Genomic DNA, 21,176 nt, shown 5'->3' on the forward strand with positions numbered 1-21,176 from the left:
AATACTCGTTATTGCGATTGTGATGAAAGAGACACAAGACGCGTGCCTGCCCTCAAGGAGCACAAGGGGAGAATAAATGTAATATGAAGAGATGACTAATAATCCAACCCCGGCACACCGGCTCACACAGTCTCCCCGAGTTCCCACGGCCCAAGGGCGCGGCCGGCGGGGGGCGGGGCCGGCGGGGGGCGGGGCGGGGCCGGCAGGGCGGGGAGGGCGGGGCCGGCGGGGGGCGGGGCGGGGCGGGCGGAGCTCCGGCGCTGGCGACGCGGCTGCAGGACCCCCCCCCCCGCCCCCGAGCGGCACGAGCCCGCAGTGCGCGTCGGGGGCTCGCGGATCGAGGCGTGGGGATGGTGTAGCCGGAGGGAATTCTGATAGACGCACCAGGGCCAGAGGGAGGACCCGGATGACAAGTAAAGAAGCGAAACCGGCTCGTTGGCGTGTTCCCTTCCCGCGCTCCAGCTGCCGGGCGCGAGCGGGAGGAGCGGAAGCCCCGGAGGCCGGGAAGCGCGGTTGGAGTCCCCCTTCACCCCCCACCACGTGGCTCGCTCCGTTTCTCTCACCGTCCATTGAACAAATGCACAAACGGATCCCGGGGAGCGGTGGCGGGACGCTGGACGAAGCACTCAGCCGAGCGCCGGGCGCCCCGGGGCGCCCCGAGGGGGTTTGCTTTCTCCCGGCCCCGCCGGCGACTGGCTTGCACCTGGGGAGCTTTGCACTTCACTTCATTTTTGACTCTAACGAAACACCCCTAATTACCAAGTTTAGAGATGGGGAAAGAACGCACTTTGCTCAGCGTCTGAAACAATCGACAGCTCCGAGGCTCGCCGGCGGTTCGGGGAGCGGCCCGGGGAGGCCTGCAGCCGCCCCTCCCTTTGGCAGGCGGGGTGGGTGGTCGTTCTGTTTTACGTATGGCCTATCGTATTTTTTTTCTGACTTTATTGAAAATGAAGTCTTTAGAGGCAGATTTTTTTTAAAAACCTATTTTGAAGTCTCTTCAACAAGCAGAAATATACCTATAACTGGCTCTGCTGCTTCCATTTCCCGTTTAATATGATGTCTCCAGGTTAACAGTCTCTCCCAGCTTACGCTTAGAAGATACTTTGGATACCCACACTTTTTTTTTTTGTTTTTTGTTTTTGGTACCAAATGGGTATCTGAATGATGGATATAGCTTTTTGCATCTTTGCAAGTTAGTGTAGGCAATGAAAAGTGCTGTATGGCTATCAAAAAGAAAAACAAGACCAAACAAAAAACCCAACTTCTCATTTGTTGGAACGATATAGTTGTATACAGTTGAACATCCAAGCTAAAAGATCTAACAACTACAAACCTTTCAGCCACTGTCAACGACTCGAGCTGATGACTGGGTACTAGTTACTAAGGTGTCTGAATTATGTGCCAGAACTTCTCTTCCTTCAGCTGCGGGCCTTCAGAGCTCTGCCCTTTGCGTGTCCAAGGGAGGGCCGAAGGAAAAGAGAACTCCGTGTCATGGCTGCTGTGGTCCTGCATCAGCACTAGGCAATGAATGGATTGTTGGAAAAGGCTAATAAGGTGAAGTTTGGGGATTAAAATGCATTTCACTCTTCCTTCTATTTCCCCTTCTACTTATTCCAATGGATTCAGTTGACTTTTTAAATTATGGAGCTTTATTCATAAATTTCTGATTAGACTTGTGAATTGTATTCACACATGCAAGGATGGGGGGCACATTTTGTAAGTTTATGAAAATCACCTATAGGCTTATCTGCGAAGCTGCAGCTGACCGGCAGTATGAGATGGATTGTTATTGGTTGAACTGTGTTCCTTTTCCCCAACCACCTAGAAACAAAACAAAATAGATATGTTGGAATTCTAACCTCTAGTACCCCAGATGGTGATTTTATTTGGAAATTGGGTCACTATTGGGTCACTATTAGTTAAGATGAGGTCATTGGTATTGGTCCCAATTCTCTTATAAAAAGGGAAAATTAAAACAAAGAGTCAGACAAAGAAAGAGGGAAGATGTGGACTGACAGGGAGGCCTGGAATGGATCTATCCTTCAGAGCCATCAGAAGGAACCAGCCCTTCTGGCACCTTGATTTCAGACTTGTAGCCTCCATAATTGTTTGTGGAACAGATTTCTGTTGCATAAGCCACTTAATTTCTGGTACTTTTTTTACAGCAAACTAATACATAGGCTTACACTTTAAAATTGTTATTTCTTACTTTGGACACCATATTGTTTCATTGATATTAACTTGGTCACTCTAGATATTTAGTACAAGAGCAGTATCAGTTGAAAAATTAATTTGAAGTTATTCTTACAGCTTATTTTCAGTGAAGTTTCTAAAAATCATAAGTATGTGCATCCTCTGTATCTGTTCTAATAACACACTATATTATAACCTAGTTAAGCATTTTCCTAATATGGTTCTTTGGTTCTCACCAGGAACGACTGAACAGATCAGGTGCTAGACTTCAGATTTCCTTCTGCTTCTTGGCTGGTATAGTAGTTGTGTCAGATTGAATTTCCAATTTCAGAACACTCTGAGACACACCCATATGAATTTACCCACTGCTCTTGCCACTTCATACCCTAAAATACCTACTATGCCTTGACCATTACCCATGAGATTTCTGATCCTTGACAAGTCTTCCAGTCTAGTGAAGATGGAACTTCTTCACCCCTGAATTCCAAGTGTTACCTATTTTTGTCCATCTTTAGTTACTACCTTGATTTCTCGCCTTGCCTCTTTTGCTTTCTAACCTTATCCCCAGGTTCACTGATGTTGGCCTTGGGGATCCTGTACTCTTTACTAGACACCATTTAAATTATCTGGTGGAGGCTAAAGTTTTATGAGTCGGAAACTGTAATGGGGGTTTGTCAGGCCTCAAATGAGGGACAAAAACATCCAATGAGACCTAGGGAAGATGGCTGAGGTTGCTAGAAACTGCTGCCAACACAGCCTGCTCTCCATGCCTTGGGAGCATGGACTTTAACTCTGCAGAGCAGTGAGATGGTCTAGATCATCCTCGCATCCTTGGTAAATAAATGCCTAAATAAAGGAATGTAAGAATTTCAAGTAGATAGCTATGAAGCAACATGAAGAAATATGGATGCAATTATATTCACATCACCCTCCTTTCTCACGGGCTTCAAGCTACATGGAAGGGTTGAGGTCAGGAGGATGAGGAAGCAGCAGCTTGGTAGAGAGGCAGGTGGCCAGAGAGAGGCACCAGCTTTCTAGCTTTTGAACGAGGCTAATGCCCCAGGGTCCCCGGCACAGAGGCCAGAAGCCATGCAGTGCAGTGGCCAGGAGTGTATGTCCTGGGGTAGCACAGGTAAGGTAGGAGTTACACCTTAGCTGCTTATTAGTTGTAGAACTTTGGGAAAAATACCAAATCTTGTTGAAAAATCCAGCTTCTTAATAATCCAAAGTATGGTGAAAAAGATATTATTGACCTCATAGACTACAATGAGGATTAAATAAGAATGTAAAAGCTAAAATCCGGTGCCTAATACTAAAAACTCAAGAAATATTAGTTGTTCATACGTACTCTCTTTTAGGAAGAAATGAATAGTGATTCTCCATTTATAATTTAGGTTTTAGGCTCAAAGCGCCAGGTAGATCTCTCTCCCATACCAAGAAAATAAGCAAACAATTTATTTTAGGCATTTTCTAATCCTATGCCCAAACTGAGAATGTTGAGTAAAACAGTCTAGCAGATAATGGGTTTATGGGAGAACTCATAAAGGATTAAGATATCTCTGTGATTCACTCATTTACTTATTCATCCCTGCCTAACTTTCACACTGAAGGATAATTCAATAAATCTTCATCCATCTATACGTTTATCTAGAAAATCAGAGGCAAGTACTTGAGACATCAAAATGTTTGTGGCACTGACAACACATACCACAGTTTATTTCTAAAACAGCTCATCAGCTGTAAATTGTACATTTAAGAATTTATTAAATCCAGTGTTACACAGCCAAACAAATATTGACATGATGCATCATCACAATATGCTCTCAATAACAGCTTTTACATTGCTAACGAGTTTTGCCAGAAAATCAGAGATTTATGCCGGTTTGTCTGCCAATCTTGGCCGCTGTTTCGCATCCAGACAATTACCACAACACCCTCTATAAAGCAAAGCAGATAATAGAGCCTCTTTTCGGATGCTCACAATTCTTTTTGTTGTATATATACTGAAAAAGAGCCTAAGTGCGTCTATACAGATTAATGAATGTTAAATTTCTCAAGCCAAGTGAGATCACAGAAATGTTCAAAAAGCAAGGTTTGAAGTACCCTTTTTCAGTTTGGAAAAATATTTCAATATAATTCTAGGAAAATTATAGCAAGCATGTAATGATTTGCAGGGTAGAGTTTATAATCATATAGCCCTAGGAGCCGATCTCATTCTAACTTTGGACACATTAACCTAAATCTTGGCTGTTTAACATTAAAGAAAAAATTAATACCAGCATTTTGCACAGAGATTAAGGATTAGAGATCATACTTGTGAAGTGCCTAGCACTGTGCCCAGCACATTAAAAAGGTCTTGGTAAAAAACATCTTCATTTCCCATATAGCTATGTGGATTTTGTGGTTTCTGAAATGGGTAAATTTTGGGGACCCAAAGAAATGAGTCTTAATTTTATTTCATCTCCAGCATTTAGCAATTCCCATGATATAGCTAATCATTAATATATGTTAAAAATAGGAGACTGCTTTTCAATTTTAAAAGTGATTAATTCATTTAAGTCAGACTAAATTCTCAACTACAAGAAATGGTGAGGAATATATTCATTAACCACATATTCTAGCAGAAGTTATTAGGCATGAGCTACAAATTGTTGCAATTTTCAAAGTTTTTATCCTCTTATGTAGTCTTTTGATCAAAGTACTTGTTACCTATTACATGCAAGGCAATTTGGAAATCCTGTTTTAGTCACAATCTTATGCTTTTATAAAATCTATACTTTAAATCAGAGACAAATATGAGACTCTGCATTTAACAATTGCTACAATGGGGTAATGTACGAATTGCAATGGTTTCTTAGAGAGTTAAACATCTAGCTCTGCTTGGGAGGAGTGAGGAAAGGCTCCATGGCTTTTAAACTTGAAGAATCAATCCTAGGTTTCTCAGGAAAGACCACTGTAGAACATAAAGGCATAGAGGTGTGAGACCATGGCACAAGAGAGATAATAAATATTTGTAGTTCAGTATAGCTGCAGTGCAAATCAGAGAAGGAAACTGTGAGAAAGTCGTGGTAACAGCTGACTGAACAGTTCATGAAGTGTCTAACAGGTCACATATAGATTTTTATTCAGTAGGATTTCGACTAGTGGAACTACACAATCGTATTTCCATGCCAAAAACCCCATTACAGTAGTGTGAAAGAGGGAACAGAGGGACTAGAAGCTTTTCCAACATCATTTATGAGAGGATGAGAGCTTTTTTTTTTTGAGAGCTTTAATTATAGTAGATCTTGAGACAGATTTCATAAATGCAATCAAAAAAGAATCTTGTGATGGGTTTGCTATGGCAAAAGAAAGGAATAAAATCTAGTGAGTTCCAAATACCTGGCTTAAGCAATTTGGAAGAATGGTTTAATTACATAGCCTGATTTAAATAATGATTTATCTATCTCCAGTATTATCATAGGGTGGTTCCAGAATTTCTATCTCGGAGGGCTTATGGGCAATAGTCTGGTTAGAAGATTACCAATCTTGTAGTTGCATCTGCAAGATAAATAAAATTACAGAAACATAAATTGTCTGATGGAGCTTATGAATATGGTGCCATAGTCCTGCTCCCATTATGCCAGTCTATGGAGTGGCACCAGAATCATAATTATCTTTATTTGATTGACTTTTACTGTAATGTCCTATGATTTTTACATTTACCACCAAATTTACATCATGTATTGAAAATGCCATTCATGATTATTATATACATATTAAGTACTCTGAAATAAGAATTTAAGCCCTACACATTTTCTTTTATATTTTTAAATTTATAATTCAATACACATACAGATTTGGTATACCGTAGACGATAAAAAAGGTACTAGAAAATTCTACTATGATGAGAAGAGTTTCAAAGTCATAAAAGGGGTCAAATTCAAATCTTAACCTACTTCAGTCTCTTCTGTAAAATGGTGATAATTTGGAATTGTTGAAAATGAGGTAAGTGGAAGTATATCCAAATATCTGACACACAGTGGATGTTCAATACATTTCTTTTGGGTGAATTACTTATGTAAATTATATATACATGTGTACATATCTAAGCACAACTGACATAATATATAAATATGCATATGTATATAGACATATATATATATATGCATATATGATTTACCTATGTAATTGACTGTTTTGTAAACAGCCTTGGGAGCAGTCAACTTAGAATTGCTCCATTAAAGTGTATTAATACTTTCAAATTCAAAAATCTTTCAATGACTTGGGTAAAAGATTATGATAGATTTTTAATATTTTAATTTGGGAAAAGGGGGCTTCAAGGGGACTGCATTTTCTTCCCATTAACTTTTCTTTCAAATAACTAATTTTAGGAAATAAAATATCCATAAAAACTATTGTACTTAAAAACAATGTAAAGGGAGGCTTTATGACCAGAGTCATTAGCTAGCCTCTCTGCACTTAGTCAACTACTAGAAAACCACGAAATGGAATGTATACTTTCCAAGATTCTAGAACATACCCTTGGACTTAATTTTGTTCATCTACAAAGTGAAAGGTTGGCCTTATCATTTTCAAACCCAGCTGCACAACAGAAATCACCAGGACTGCTTTTTGTAAACAGATTCTTATGTAACATGCAAGATTTTAGGATTCAAAACTTTTGAGGTGGTTTCTAGAGATCCATATTTTTAATTCTCTAGGTGGCTCTGATAGTCACTTAGGTTTAGAACCTACTAGCCTACCCAGTTACTTTAATCTCTTTTTTGTTGTTGTTTCTGAAGAGGGACTGGAATTTGGAAGTACATCTTCATTTCTATGACCTACATCTTTGCCCCTGCTCACCTTTTTTTCAACATATGCTATATACTGGCTCAATGGATGTGCTGATTAAGAGCTTTAATAATGAAGTAAGAGTAGACAATACAGCTTACAGAATGACAAATGTATTTTCATAGATATTATATACTAATCATGTATTTAAATACGACATTTCAAAACATTCTGCACAAAGAACTTACAGATCACAATTACTTAATAACAAAATGTCCAGTTCTTTAGGAAAATGTTTGTAATTTAAGGGACTTAGCTACAACAAAATTTTTAAAACCAAAGAAATTACTTTATGGCAGAGGATATCATAACTTACGTAACAAAGCAGGCAGATTTTGTTGTAGACACAGGATGGAGGGAAATCTAATTTAAATGGAAAAATTCAGGGAATGGGGGCAGCCTGGGTGGCTCTGCAGTTTAGCACCGACTTCAGCCTGGGGCCTGATCCTGGAGACCTGGGATCAAGTCCCACGTCAGGCTCCCTGCATGGAGCCTGCTTTCCCCCTCTGCCTGTGTCTCTGCCTCTCTCTCTCTCTCTGTGTCTCTCATGAATAAATAAATAAAATCTTTAAAAAAATTTTTTTTTTCAGGGAATGGGTATTCATACATTTGAGCATTTTTTGTTTAGAAAAATAAAAACTTCCCAAATATTAGCAGCATACCTTTCTACCTTTACAATTCAGAATTTTACTGTTCGTCTGTCAAATATATGACAGCATCTGGTTAGTTTCTTAAACTTAATTATCAGTGTCACCCTTGAGATGCTGACCCTGTTGCAGTCCTTTCATATTTTTTTCTCAATGAACCTATGGCCTTTGACAGGGAAGGTAACTGAAACACGCTTAGATAAACTGGTCTTAGAGATACTTTATTCATGAGTAATTCAGCAAGTACTTATCGAAAGCCTGCTACATTTCCAGGTCTAGAAAGAGCAAGATAGATACAAAGCCTGCCTCCAGGGAGCTCACCATCTAGACTATAGCAGGCCCAGCACTGGTTCAGAATTACTATGAACTTTCCTTTCATCTTCCAAGATTTATATAGATATTAATTTCCTCTGTAAGGGCAAATAAAATCTTCCCTTATGCATATCATTTTTTAGATTATCATAAGGGGAACTCTGAAGTCTGTGTGTTGACTAAGCCTACTTTGCTTTCTCTGATTGCCCTTCTGCTCCTTCTGACAATGTCATATTTTCTTTCCCTCTTGGTTCTCCACAACACACTCTGTGCTTTTGCCAATCCAGTTGGCTTTTTCTGTGACACTCTTTCTGTTCCCCTTCACTGTCTTTTGTCTCCTTCCTCCTTACTAAAAGACTGGTCATTGGGGCTTTCCTAGGATCCTTTTCCTGACTTCTTATTCATATCAGTGACTAAACTTAACACCTCCTTAAATGTTGGGTCTTTAGTAAGCATAATAATCAGGATTTCCAATTAGCATTTCCTAGAGCTCTGTTGTGAATTGACATCTTTCCAATACTCTCTTCCTGAATGCTATTTAGAAATATTACCCTCAATAAGACAAGGATTTCTTGAGGATTCCTGTTTTAAAGTTGTATTAAGAGACTGATAAAGGATACATAACTCAGCAAAGAATGCTTCTACTTTATTCTCAGTTCCTACCAAGACTGTATTCTGCAAGATCACAGTTAAAACTCTTTGGTGTGGGATATCAATTTTATACATAAGGGCTAGATCAAAAAATTCCATTTTGGGGTCTCTAATATAGTCTGAAACATAAACAAAACCTAAATGATAAAAAGCTGAGATAGTTAACTATTCATCACTATGTCTATGTCCTTTATCATAAAGAATATACAATTAAGAATTCAACTTTTTTTAAGTCTCCAAGTCAGATGCTATCAAGCATCTGGAGCAAGCATGTATGTCTCATGGTCCTTTTATAAAATTTTAACTCAGACACACAGAAAATTTGGTAAACTTTAATTTTCCAAATGTTCTCAGTAAGAATTATCAGAAGCATCCACCACTTAAAAAAATACAGCTGGATAATCCACTGAGCCCAAATGAACTACCTGTTACGTGTTGTGAGGTAGCAATGACAGACTATGATCTTCTGTGGAGATGGTACCCTTTGTGCATAAACATTCCCTTGTCACAGGAAGAGTGTGAATAACAAGAAGGGACAGAGCCACCCTTCATTATTTCATCAGCTACTGGTCTTTTCAAAGTTTTAAATGCCTGATTTCAGTTTTACAACAATACCAATATTTATTTGGAAAGGTCATCCTATGTTCCAAGCAGCAGATATTAACAACTTCCAACACGATCTCTAGGAATAATTCGAAGTTCTGAACCATGCTTTAGGAAAACATTTCCTACACAAACAAATAAAACATAAAGTCAGGTATTTTAAAAATGACAAGTTATCTTAGCATTCCAACAACTATCATAATACAAGATACAAAGAAGTGTAAAGTAAGTAGGTACAGAAGCTCAAGTAACTTTAGAATCTAACTCCATGCTTTTTAATGCCTGTTCCCATTCCTCTCACATTCTCACAACCCAACCATATCTGAAAATTTTAAATAAGAACACTAGCCACAAAAGTGCTAACACATACACTCAGCAAACAACAATGTAACTTAATTTAACCATCAATATTTGCTAATTTAGTACAGAATAAAATACCTAAGGACAAGAAAAAACAGTAAATATAGATTACCACAAATGACCGAAGTTTAGAAACCTGATCTAATCTATTTTTGCTCAATTGCTTGCTGAAATTTTCTTCACGCCCCATGATATACACAATTCAACTTTTAAGGGTAATAATACAACACACAACGTGTTACAATAAGCAGGAACTCAAACAATATGAACTACTGAACATTTCTACAATAAGAAAAAATAAAACCTTTAAACCCAAGATACCTCCACAATAAAATGCCTCATAATTTTCAATAATCTTAATAACATTATATACTTAAAACCACTGATTAAAGCAAAAAAGTTACAATTTTACATCCCTCTTCATTTTCTACATGGCTAAATTTCAATTCCAAGGCCTCATGAAGACACTGTAATTTTGTACAGTACAGATGTACTTCAGAATATAGTAATTTAAACGTAACTACTACTCAAATTGAGATCACACTACATTAAAACATGCTTAATTTTAAAATACTATAATTAGATGATAACCCAACAAAAAGTACATCTAAAAATATAAAATTACCTATTAAAAAGTTTAAGACTACTTTTACTTTGCCTGCTTGTTAGGACATTAATATACCACACTGTAGTTGTAAGTGTGGACTAAGTCTCTTGAAATTTTAATGACCGTACTTCTTTAAAATAATAGTAACAGCTAGCACGTACTGAATGCTACTATGGATAACACAAGCTTAAGCACCTTTAATACTTACTAGTGAGGTTTTGGCTTTCTTGTAGCCAAAAGCATATATAACTGATGCCCGTCACAAAACAAATTATTGCTCAGACACATAGATAAAGACTACTATATAATCCTTAAAAAACAGCTATCATTCTGGTAAAAATCCTCTCGATTCTAATTAGAATGAATTAAATGTTCAGTTTCAATTGACATGTGTAGCCCCATCCACATCTCCAGAAGTTTCAGACAGATACTCACCAGCAGTCTGTGCAGGATTTATTCCTATTCCATCTAGAAAATAAATTGTAAAATTACCTAAGTTCTTTTATTTCTCAAGTTAAAATGGTTTAATACAGTAACAAGAAGAGATCTGTCGCTACAGAGTATACAGGCACAAGCCAAAGAATTTAAATCCAGAAACGTGAATGACAAATCTTTCAGGTAGGTTCCCTGTTGAAATCTTGTTCTTATTATGCATTTACACACACTGCTGGATTAGAGGAGAATATCTGCCAATGCGATGATCCTGATTAAGTTCCACAGAAGACAGTTTTTATTCTATTACACCACACCGAGTGAAAAGTAAAAGTCAAAAGAAGCCTTAGGTCTGTTCTTAATCATTTATGTATTGCTCCTGGGCATAAAATCTTAAGGCCAGGAAAGCCCACAAACTCATTTAATTCAAGTTGCAGGGAAACCTGATGATAGTTTACAAGGCACTTTCCTAACAGCAATTCATTTGTAAATCTAAAACTTTCCCGAAAGTAGGCTAGCTTTCATTTCAGGTAGAGGAACACTTCAATGGGACAACATATAGAATATTTCAGAATGAGAAATTCTGTCACATATAAACTAAAGCATGCTACCGTGCATTAAACCCGTCATATCTGGGCTGCCCTGACTGCAGATGAACCACTGGCCACCACCCACAAATACTACCTTGTATTTCTGCAAGACCATTAAGGCCTTCCTGCAATATTTACTCCTCAACTTATTTCGGTACCTTCTCACAGGGCTAGTTCCATCTCAATTACTAGTATTCTAAGATATTCAGAATTTAAACTATAGACCTAATTGAACGAAATCCTAATTATTTCAAGCTTGTAACAAATAGTTTACTGTCAGGAAAGCAATAGCAAAAACAAACAAACTAACTAACAACAAAAAAGCCATAGCAAAGGTATATTCCCACTCAACTCCTATATTCTAGAAGCATCTACAAATTATTAAAAAACAACACACCTTGTTAATAAATACACAGAAAAGTTATTTTTAGTAATCTGGCATGAAACGGTAAGGACACAAAATACTGTTAAGTGCTACACTATACCAAAAGCATAAAAACCCTGAAAAGAGCTCATTACGGACAATAATCTTGACTTAGTGTTTACAATCACATGTATCATTTATGTTGATATAAATTTTGGTCTTTTTTATTTAAGTCGATTTTAATTAATCTGACTTTTTAAAACAATTTCTATAGCTCTGTGGTAATAGTTTTAAAATGAATTCTTACCATTGGTAATAATTGCACTTGTTGCTGCAGGAACTTTAAACTGAAAGGGAGAAAAAGGAAAAAATACACTTTTTATCTTTATACAAGTCTATATAAATAAAATATATATAAACATATAAAAAATATGTATAAACTATAAAAGTGGTTAGCAAGGATGGCATACATATAATCAATTCTATAATCCTAAAGTGTGATTTTTCTGTTAGGATAAATCATGTCACCAAAGAAAATACTATAATTTGCTTATTTTAATGAACAATATTTTTTAAATACTGGATTTCACTGCCTCTAGGACACCATAGATTACAAAATGCACCTTATTTTATGCATTACAAAAATAGAAAAATGCTGTCAATAAATCTATGATCAATGTTTACTCTTTCAGACTGAGACATACTACTTTTATCATATTTAACACTTGCATAATGAAAAATAAAAAAAATTGCCTAGAACATTTCTAAAATTTGTCTGTAGAAATTGTAATGTTAAACAAATGCTCTCCTGCATTTAACGGAAGACCAACCAAAGCTCAAACTCCTTCCTCAAATTTTCTTTTGAATGTACCATCTAACTATGCCACCAGGAAATAACTAGTTCATGTAGGTGCAGGTGATGTCTACTAGACAATTATGTGATGATAGCCACTTGGCTAACAGAGAAGAGTAAGACCCACTGATCTACTTCCAGAGGTGTAAAAAGATGCATTTTTTTGAATCCAAAAATATGGCATGGAACTTATTAGTAGCTAAAGGGAGAGGTCTTCTTTTAATTCTCTAGAGACCAGCAATTGTCAAAATGTGTTCACGTCCTCATAAGTTCATTCATTTATCTAATGAATATTTACTAAGTACTTCTATGCAATAGACTAGTTTTACAGATATTTTACAGCTGAATTCTGTGATCAAATGAGTTTGGAAAATACTAAGGTAAAGTAGTATTCTTTTCAAAATCCTTTAACATGCAGCTAATACAGTTTACTTAATGTCAAGAAGGTAATGGTGAATGAAGTATTTCCTATACTCTTTAGTCACTGATTGTAATTTTTCATGGTTTTTGTTTTGTGGTTCTAGGGTCTTGGAAAAATACTCTGGGAAATGCTGCTCTGAGTATTTATAATGGTCACATGCATAGTTAAGAAAAACTAAAATTTAATTTAATTAAAAATCAAGTTTTAAAATAAAAATTTAACTATGCATTAGAACAATAACCTGTTACTGGATTATGTTCCTAAATAAACCTAATTTTATTATCTCTATGGTACATTTTTATTTGTAAATGTCCTCTTAAGGATTTAAAAAACTTAAATAAACCTGGGAAGCCTGGGTGGTTCAGTGGTTGAGCACCTGTCTTCAGCCCAGGGCATGATCCTGGAATCCCAAGATCGAGTCTCACATTGGGCTCCCTACATGGAGGCTGCTTCTCTCTGCCTATGTCTCTGCCTCTCTCTCTGTGTCTCTCTCATGAATAAATAAAATTAAATAAAATCTTTAAAAAAATTAAACTTAAAGTAACTCTGAAATGTGCTTTAATACATAAATATTAAGATTCCTAAAAAATTATTTAAAGAGATTGTAATATCTAAAGAAACTCTGAGCAAATACCCAAATTAATTATAGGACATCTTAGATTTCTAAAACTTGAGTATTACAAAATTTCTAGTTATCCCTACTGAGTGTCTTATTCTTAGATTTTGTCTATTTTAAGATAAGCTATTCATTTTTAGTCACATCCATATAGTGGCAGCATATTTATGAATAAAAAAATGTAAGCAACTGCTAACATAATCTTTCCCTTTTCCAGAATGTAGAACCAACAGTTAAGCCGACATCTGGAGAAGAAGCATCTCTAGTAATGTAAAATTCAGCAACTATTTTCTTCAGCCTATACTACTGACGAGTTTTCTTCTGGATGCAAAGTATTTATTGTTCTTAAATTTTATTTTCTTTCTCAGACCTCCTAAATCTTCTAATTTAGGATGTTAGGCTATTCAGATTTTGACAACTCACTACTTAAATTCTTAGTCCTACTGGGGAATTTTCTTCTTTAAGACATTTTACTAGGGATTTAAATCTACAGACTCTCAGTTTGTCAAGTCAACTCTTGCTCACGGAAAGATCTTGTGAAAGGCCTTCTCATTGCTGCCTGAAAGTCATAACCTTTCTAAATGTGTAACACATGCAATTCATAACAATTATAAGCTACATTAAAACCTCAATAAATATATTCAGGTACGTGAAATTTGTTAAGTTTATTTCCTATTGTATACCTGTTAAGATTTTTTCATACTTTTATCAGAAGACCAGGATCACAAGGCCTTCGCCTTACAAAGTACATATGTAACTAAAATATAATAATATTAATTATAGTTCAAATTGGCCTACTTCTTAAACTGCAATTTGTGGAACTCGCTATGCCCTAGAACCAGAAATAGTTCTTGCATGTGATCTGTGCAGCAGAAAGTAATGCTGAAAAGAAAAAAAAAAAGAAAAAAGAAAGTAATGCTGATGCTGTATTCAGATTTGCTTTCTACTTCTTTCTACTTATTCTCTATGGGTGAAGAAGATTAAAATTGACCATAAAACAAGTACTACACTTTTCAGTTCAATTCTGAATGAGTGATAAATGATGTCAATAATCTGACAAATACATGTAAGCACTGATGAGTTGGCTGATTTTCCATTTATAACTTAAATTCAGAGTAGGATTATGGGGTAAGCCAGTTAATTACTTACTAAAATTATTTTTCTGACTAGAAACTTTTTTGAAGATTTTGAATCAGAACATTTGGATCTGAGTCACTCTAGATTTGTACAGTACTTTTAACTTCACAAAGTATCAGTAAATGAAATTCTATTTTTTTTAAAGATTTTATTTTTTTTTTTATTTTTATTTATTTATGATAGAGAGAGAGAGAGAGAGAGAGAGAGAGGCAGAGACACAGGCAGAGGGAGAAGCAGGCTCCATGCACCGGGAGCCCGATGTGGGACTCGATCCTGGGTCCCCAGGATCGCGCCCTGGGCCAAAGGCAGGTGCCAAACTGCTGCACCACCCAGGGATCCCCAATTTATTTATTTTTTAGAGCGGGCATGTGCACATGCATGCACGAGCAGTGGGCAGGGGCAGAGGGCGAGGATGAGAGAAACTCAAGCAGACTCAGAACTTGATCTCACAATCTTAAAACCATATGTGAGCTGAAACCAAGAGTCAGATGCTTAACCAACTACACCAGCCAGGAGCCCCCAAATTTAAAGACTTTTGACAAAGATACTGCTAAACTGCATTTCATACAGGTTGTTCCAAATTCTGTACTTACTTCTTCTGCTGCAAACTTTAAGACTGCTGTGAAAGGTGTACTTTCAGGAACACTAAGTCTGCAAGAAGAATTAAAAAGAATTTTTTAAAAAGGTGATTATTCTTAAAGCCCCTCATTCCTTATTTTGGCTAATGTAGTAGAGCTGGACAAGGGAGTCTTTTGAGGCTGAAAGTTGTCTATTTTGCATGCTATGTTCATTAACTTTAAAATGAGAAAAAAAAAGCAATTAGTTTTATAGCTGAAATGATGCGCACAGCTCCACCTGAAAATTAACCTATAAAGGAAACTTTATATATTTTTAATATTTTGATTCAAACAGGTCTAGCATATAGCCTGATGCTTTTATTCACAAATGGATTTCAAAAAGTTGCATCTCTTCTAGGTCTTTAGTCCCCTTTTCCATCTCCAGTCCAAACACCTCTTCACCAGATGCAGGAAGGTCATTTTCATCATAAGAGGCTATCTGGGAAGCATCAACACTCCCTCACCTTTTGATGAACCTTTCTGTGTGCGTTTAATAATCATGTCTAAAATAGTAGACTAAGTTGATGAAAATGAGTATGTTCACTATGATAAAATGTGAAGTGATCTTCTACCTTTAAATCATTATCAGAAAAAGGGCTTATTAATACAATCTGAAAAAATATTTTGGAGGGTAACGTGTGATTTTGTCACTAACTTGTACAGTGTTAAGTATACAAAAAACTACTGATTAATGATTAATCAGCATGAATTAATTAATCATTATTAATTTGTATGAATTTTCCAATTTAAAAACTAAAAACAGAATTGACATTATACCCTAAGAAAACACTTAAAAACACAGAAAAGAGGTTAAAAATATATATAAAAAACTCCTAATGTGAAATAAATATTCATTCAAGACTAAAAAACAGAGTATCTTTCAGAGGGAAGTGACTGGCAAGCTAACATTTCTCTTTGTAACTCCTGTTTGTCACCACTATATTATTCTTTAATGTTTTAATAAATTACCATCATGTAACATCTTAGATATGTGTCCCACTTCTTCACTTAGTTTACAGATCTCTGAATATAAAAATCACTAGCTGCCACAACACATCATAATAGAAGTATGAATAGATTCTTGGCTGCCTCCATTCTATTTTTCCAAAATACCACTAAAAGGTGAAAACGGAAATCATTTTTTTCCCTTTTCTTTCCTTGTTTTTTGGGAGACAATTAAAACAAAGTTCTAAAGGATAGCCATTTGTTTTAAAAACATCTAGTAAAATGAGAATGTGACAGTTTACAAAGTGGGGAATTGTATTTGGCAAATATTTCTGTAGTACATTTACAGTTTAGAAACTGAGATTCGTTTTCCTGAACCTCTGCTTCAAAGGAACTTCTAAAACCTTAAGGTTTCAATTCACTTGTGAACTAAAGACAGGGTATGTCCCTGTGATACATACCTAAATGTCATACTGATATTCATTAAAATAGATTTTTACTTGTATCTTTTTTTTTTAATTTTTATTTATTTATGATAGTCACAGAGAGAGAGAGAGGCAGAGACACAGGCAGAGGGAGAAGCAGGCTCCATGCACCGGGAGCCCGACGTGGGATTCGATCCGGGGTCTCCAGGATTGCGCCCTGGGCCGAAGGCAGGCGCTAAACCGCTGCGCCACCCAGGGATCCCCTTACTTGTATCTTAAATTCGTGAGACTGTCCAAAGATAATCCAATAAAACATAAAATGAAAACACATTTTAATGCATGTTCTAAGTGACAGAGAATTACAAAGGAATTGGGAATTGCAACCCCACAGATTTTTATCTAGATTTGAATTTGTTTTGTTGGCCAATTGCATCATTTTGCAAATCCGGCACTGAAACACTACATTGGTATTTTGAAAAAAATGAGAATTATTCTTTATGTTAAGATAAATTTTAAAAGTAAATTACTGGTAAAATTTGTCTATTTAATAAATATTACATATAAGCAGAAATATGACAGAACTTGACAAGTGCTGTTACGAAGAACTAAGAATAAAGTTTCTATAGGAAACTGAAGAACGGTGAAATGTAACTCCCTGGACAATTACAGAAATCTTTACTGAGGTGACATTCTGATTATTAAAGGGTGTTGTTTGTCCAGAAGTGGTGGTCATAAGACTGCATTCCAAACATAAAAAAGAACATGTGTAAAAGCAGGGAGGATTAAAGGGCTTGCTTGTCAATCTGGGAACAGTGACTGAAGCTTTGATTAACTATGGTTGTAAGGGAAGGGGAGAAAAGAGGTGGGAAGTAAGATTGGAAAGATAGGACTCAGACTGAAAGAGTTAAAGGTATATTTAATTCATCCTATAAACATGAGCATATCTGATTTAACATTTCCATAATTTAATGGCAATACCAAGAGTTAATCTATCAAAAAACAAAACAACAATAAAACCTCTGATATTCCCCAAAATAAATCTGGAATTGAAACATCCTTTTTAGGGCAGCCTGGGTGGCATGGCGGTTTAGTGCCGCCTGCAGCCCAGGGTGTGATCCTGGAGACCCGGGATCGAGTCCCACGTCGGGCTCCCTGTGTGGTGCCTGCTTCTCCCTCTGCCTCTGCCTCTGCCTCTCTCTCTCTTTGTGTATCTTTGTGAATAAATAAATAAAATCTTAAAAAAAAAAATCTTAAAAAAAAATCCTTTTTAGAATTCAACTATTAGTAATGTTAGAAACTCAAAGCACAATTATCTATCAAAGCATTTATTTACTGGCTTTGCAAGTGACAAGTGACATTAAAAAGCCAAAGCAAATTCTCCCGCAAATTTTACGAATGGCATTTAACAGTACCCAAGTACTAGTTACCACTTACTTCGAATACGAAGTATAGCAGAATTAACTTTACATACATGCACATGTCATACATATTTTATATACACACATATCCATATACAGATTATACATACACACCAAACAGTAGGTATGTCTATTAAATTCATTCAGTCATGAATATTAATTGAACTAGTAAAAAGTTCTGTGCACTCTTACAGATACTACTGCTGTCCTACTCTGTCCTTTTTCCCTCCTGTTCTAGAGAATTATCTACACACTGATGAGAATAATCCTATAAAGGGAGAAATCAAAGGTGGTGAGGAGAGAGGGATCTCTGGACTCCCATCTACTCTAAGCTTGAGAAGACACAAGTGCCCAAGTGGCACAGCTTGGTTTTTCATAGGAATAAAATCATGTGTTCCTTTGTAAAAGGATGATGAAAAGAAATTATGGGTTTATAAACATAACAATAGCTTTACAGATGTGGTGATGGAAAGATGCATCTTCCTCTGATGGCTTCAGCAAAAGAGAAAAAAAAAGCATTGTAGAAAGTATGAATAGATTTTTAAAAAATCCTTTTAGAGAATAAAGAGATAGGAAAACTTGGGAACTGTAACATAGTGTTAGGTACTATTGAGCACAGTTATGAATTTTATACAAGATCCATCAACCTAGGATCCTACGCCTGGGTGGCTCAGTGGTTGAGTGCCTACCTTTGACTCAGGGCATGATCCCAGGGTCCTGGGATCGAGTCCCACATCGGGCTCCCCATAGGGAGTCTGCTTCTCCCTCTGCCTGTGTCTCTGCCTCTTTCTCTCTCTCATGAATAAATAAATAAAATCTTTTAAAAAAATCCATCAGTCTAGTTATAATTTTCAGTAAAGACCTTTAGTTATGTAGGGAACATAGTGGCTGAGTTCAGAGGTGGTGTTTCACCAAGCAAAACATACTGGGGAAAGAACACCAGAGTTGAGGTGAGTGGACCCACCAGAGAGTAACTGGACCATGGACTCTAAGAGAGTAAGAAGAAAAGGAATGGGGTAAAGCAGTGGAGAGAGGGTAATGATTGATTTAAAAAGAGGTGTGATCAATGAATTAAAAGAAACATTTTGGGCAGCCCAGGTGGCTCAGTGGTTTAGTGCCGCCTTCAGCCCAGGGTGTGATTCCTAAGACCGGGGATCAAGTCCCACGTCGGGCTCCCTGCATGGAGCCTGCTTCTCCCTCTGCCTGTGTCTGTGCCTCTCTCTCCGTCTCGGTGTCTCTCATGAATAAATAAAATCTTAAAAAAAAAAAAAAGAAAAGCAAAGATTTTTTTTTTTTTTTACAGAAAAAATATTAGAGTAACTCAAATTTAAAAAGAAAACAAGGTCATCCACAAGGGAATACTTGAAAATGACACCTTAGCTGGAGCAGTTACTGAAGGCCTTACGGTTCTAGGCTGCAACCATAACTATGTGAGATAAGATGAAAGATTTACCTGGAGACGAATGATCGAGAAAGCTTAAGGCTGGGAGTTGCATGGGTCAGATAGTTAAGTCACTGAGGCTGATGACAACTGTTAAGAGTTTCGTTAGGTAGGCCTTGATACTAGTTATATTAACTATGAATAAAATCCTACTGAAGTCTTGCCCTTTACCGCATCTTATGCGACTTCCGGCAGCAGTAACCTCAATAATCGTTTGTCTAAAATCACAGAAGATTCCGGGTGAGTATGTTGTTAAACCTGTGCCAACCCATCACTCAACTGCTGAAGGAGAAAACTAGGGCCTCGCGTGCCCTATTTCTGCACTCCCTATTCCCACTTACCACTCTTTATTAAACCCCAACATAGAAAATGTATGATTTGAGGACCAGTACTTTGTGACGCCCGGCTGTTGAGTCACTTGCACAGGAACCAGAAGCCTGACCGTACTCCACGTTCCAGTAATTTCAGAACCTGGACGGGGCTGTCTTCCCTTACTTCCCGTTAGCAGCTGGTCAAAGCAGCAAAGCGCCTTTCCAATCAGAGCAGACAGGGACTGTTCGCGGACCCTCGCAAATCATTAGAGCCCTGCCACACGTCCCCCCGCTCCACCCTCCACCCTCCACCCCCGCCCCGGGAGCCCCGCGGACCGGTCGGCTAGCAGCCGCGGCGTTCCCGTCCCGTCCCGTCCCGTCCCTGCTCCCTCGCGTCTGCGTCTCCGTCTCCACTGCTGGGGTGGGGGGAAGCTCCAGGAAGGGCAAGGGGGAAGGGAAGGGACGGGATGCAGCCTGCTGGGGTGGGAGAGCGCCCGGAGGCCAGCCTGGTCACCGCCTCTCCTCCCGCAGCCCGCAAGGCCCACCGCCGCCCGCTACTCACACTTTGTAAGGCAGCCGCGGGTCCGACGTCAGCGTGATCTTAAAGGAAACCTTCGACCTGAGGAGGGAAGCCAGAGTGAGTTAAAGCCGTGCAGCAGGGCCAGGGGTTGAGGTTGGGGTCAGCACACACTCACATCGTGGAGCCCTGCGGACCGACACCCCCGCCGACGCCGCCTGCTCGCCCGGGGCCGCGCCACCCCCGCCCCCCCGCCCCAGGCCCACGTCTCCCTCCGCAACCCGGGGGCCTCCAAAGCTTGTGTTGTCTGAGGCACTGCCTGAAAATCGGCTTCGGTTGCTTGTGCTGGGCGGAGCCTCCGTGTTGCAAAGAGCTACTCATTTAGCATTTAAAGTTCTGAGACTAGAGCATGGATCGTATGGAGGAATATTTTTCGAACTGCGGTTATTTCCTGCCGTATTTCCAGTCAGGCAATACAAATGTGGGAAGAGACGGCGGGACGCTAGGTCCCAGCGGGCAGCTTGGGGCGGAAGTGAGGGCACAGAGTAGGCGGGCGCGGCGGGGCGCGGCGGGGCGCGGCGAGGGGCGGGACGCGGGCGGGACGCGGGCGGGGCTGGGGGCTGGGGGGCCGGGGGGCTGGGGGGCCGGCCTGCCGCGCAGTTGCTAGGGCAACCTGGTCGCCGAAATCCTGGAGTGTTGAGTTCAAGAAGCTGGAATCTTCGCCTCTCTTTAGTATTAGCATTCTTCTGTCTTTCCAGCAATGCAATCCTGTTGTATCTTGCATTTCAACATTTTTTTCCTTAACGCTAGGCAATACTGATGTCAAGTTTCAACAGACGACAGAGGAATAAAGTTGGTGAGAAAGGTAAGATCCCTGTGCTAG

The 21,176-nt window shown here is 38.3% G+C and overlaps 1 protein-coding gene and 2 long non-coding RNA genes across 15 annotated transcripts in view; 1 reads left to right on the top strand and 2 right to left on the bottom strand.

Annotated features, from left to right (window-relative positions):
• The window catches only part of UFM1 (ubiquitin fold modifier 1), a 208,383-nt gene extending 187,565 nt beyond the window's left edge, over positions 1 to 20,818 (bottom strand). The window contains exons 1-7 of one of the 13 annotated variants that reach the window (XR_012017026.1): positions 20,472 to 20,817; positions 20,339 to 20,395; positions 15,213 to 15,270; positions 14,281 to 14,364; positions 11,900 to 11,939; positions 10,642 to 10,674; positions 1,627 to 1,821 (exon numbers count right to left, since the gene is read on the bottom strand). Coding sequence is in view for 9 of the 13 variants with exons in the window: in XM_072797292.1 (XP_072653393.1) it covers positions 9,297 to 9,364; positions 10,642 to 10,674; positions 11,900 to 11,939; positions 15,213 to 15,270; positions 20,339 to 20,395; positions 20,472 to 20,674 (459 nt within the window). In the remaining 4 variants the exon portion in view is untranslated. Of the gene's footprint in view, positions 1 to 1,626; positions 1,822 to 3,876; positions 5,734 to 8,952; positions 9,365 to 10,641; positions 10,675 to 11,899; positions 11,940 to 14,280; positions 14,365 to 15,212; positions 15,271 to 20,338; positions 20,396 to 20,471 lie in introns of those variants that run through there. The other 12 variants (XM_072797292.1, XR_012017025.1, XR_012017023.1 and 9 more) reach the window with 12 other exon arrangements.
• LOC140616623 (uncharacterized) lies at positions 288 to 14,137 on the top strand. Its single transcript, XR_012017027.1, has 2 exons — positions 288 to 1,554; positions 13,700 to 14,137. It is a non-coding gene; the product is annotated as an uncharacterized lncRNA (long non-coding RNA).
• On the bottom strand, positions 16,922 to 20,074 carry LOC140616624 (uncharacterized). Its single transcript, XR_012017028.1, has 2 exons — positions 19,858 to 20,074; positions 16,922 to 19,279 (listed from the first exon to the last, which is right to left on the bottom strand). It is a non-coding gene; the product is annotated as an uncharacterized lncRNA (long non-coding RNA).
• Positions 20,819 to 21,176: the final 358 nt, after the last annotated feature.

The sequence above is a fragment of the Canis lupus genome, chromosome 24 (assembly GCF_048164855.1).
Source record: "Canis lupus baileyi chromosome 24, mCanLup2.hap1, whole genome shotgun sequence".
Taxonomy (NCBI): Eukaryota; Metazoa; Chordata; class Mammalia; order Carnivora; family Canidae; genus Canis; species Canis lupus.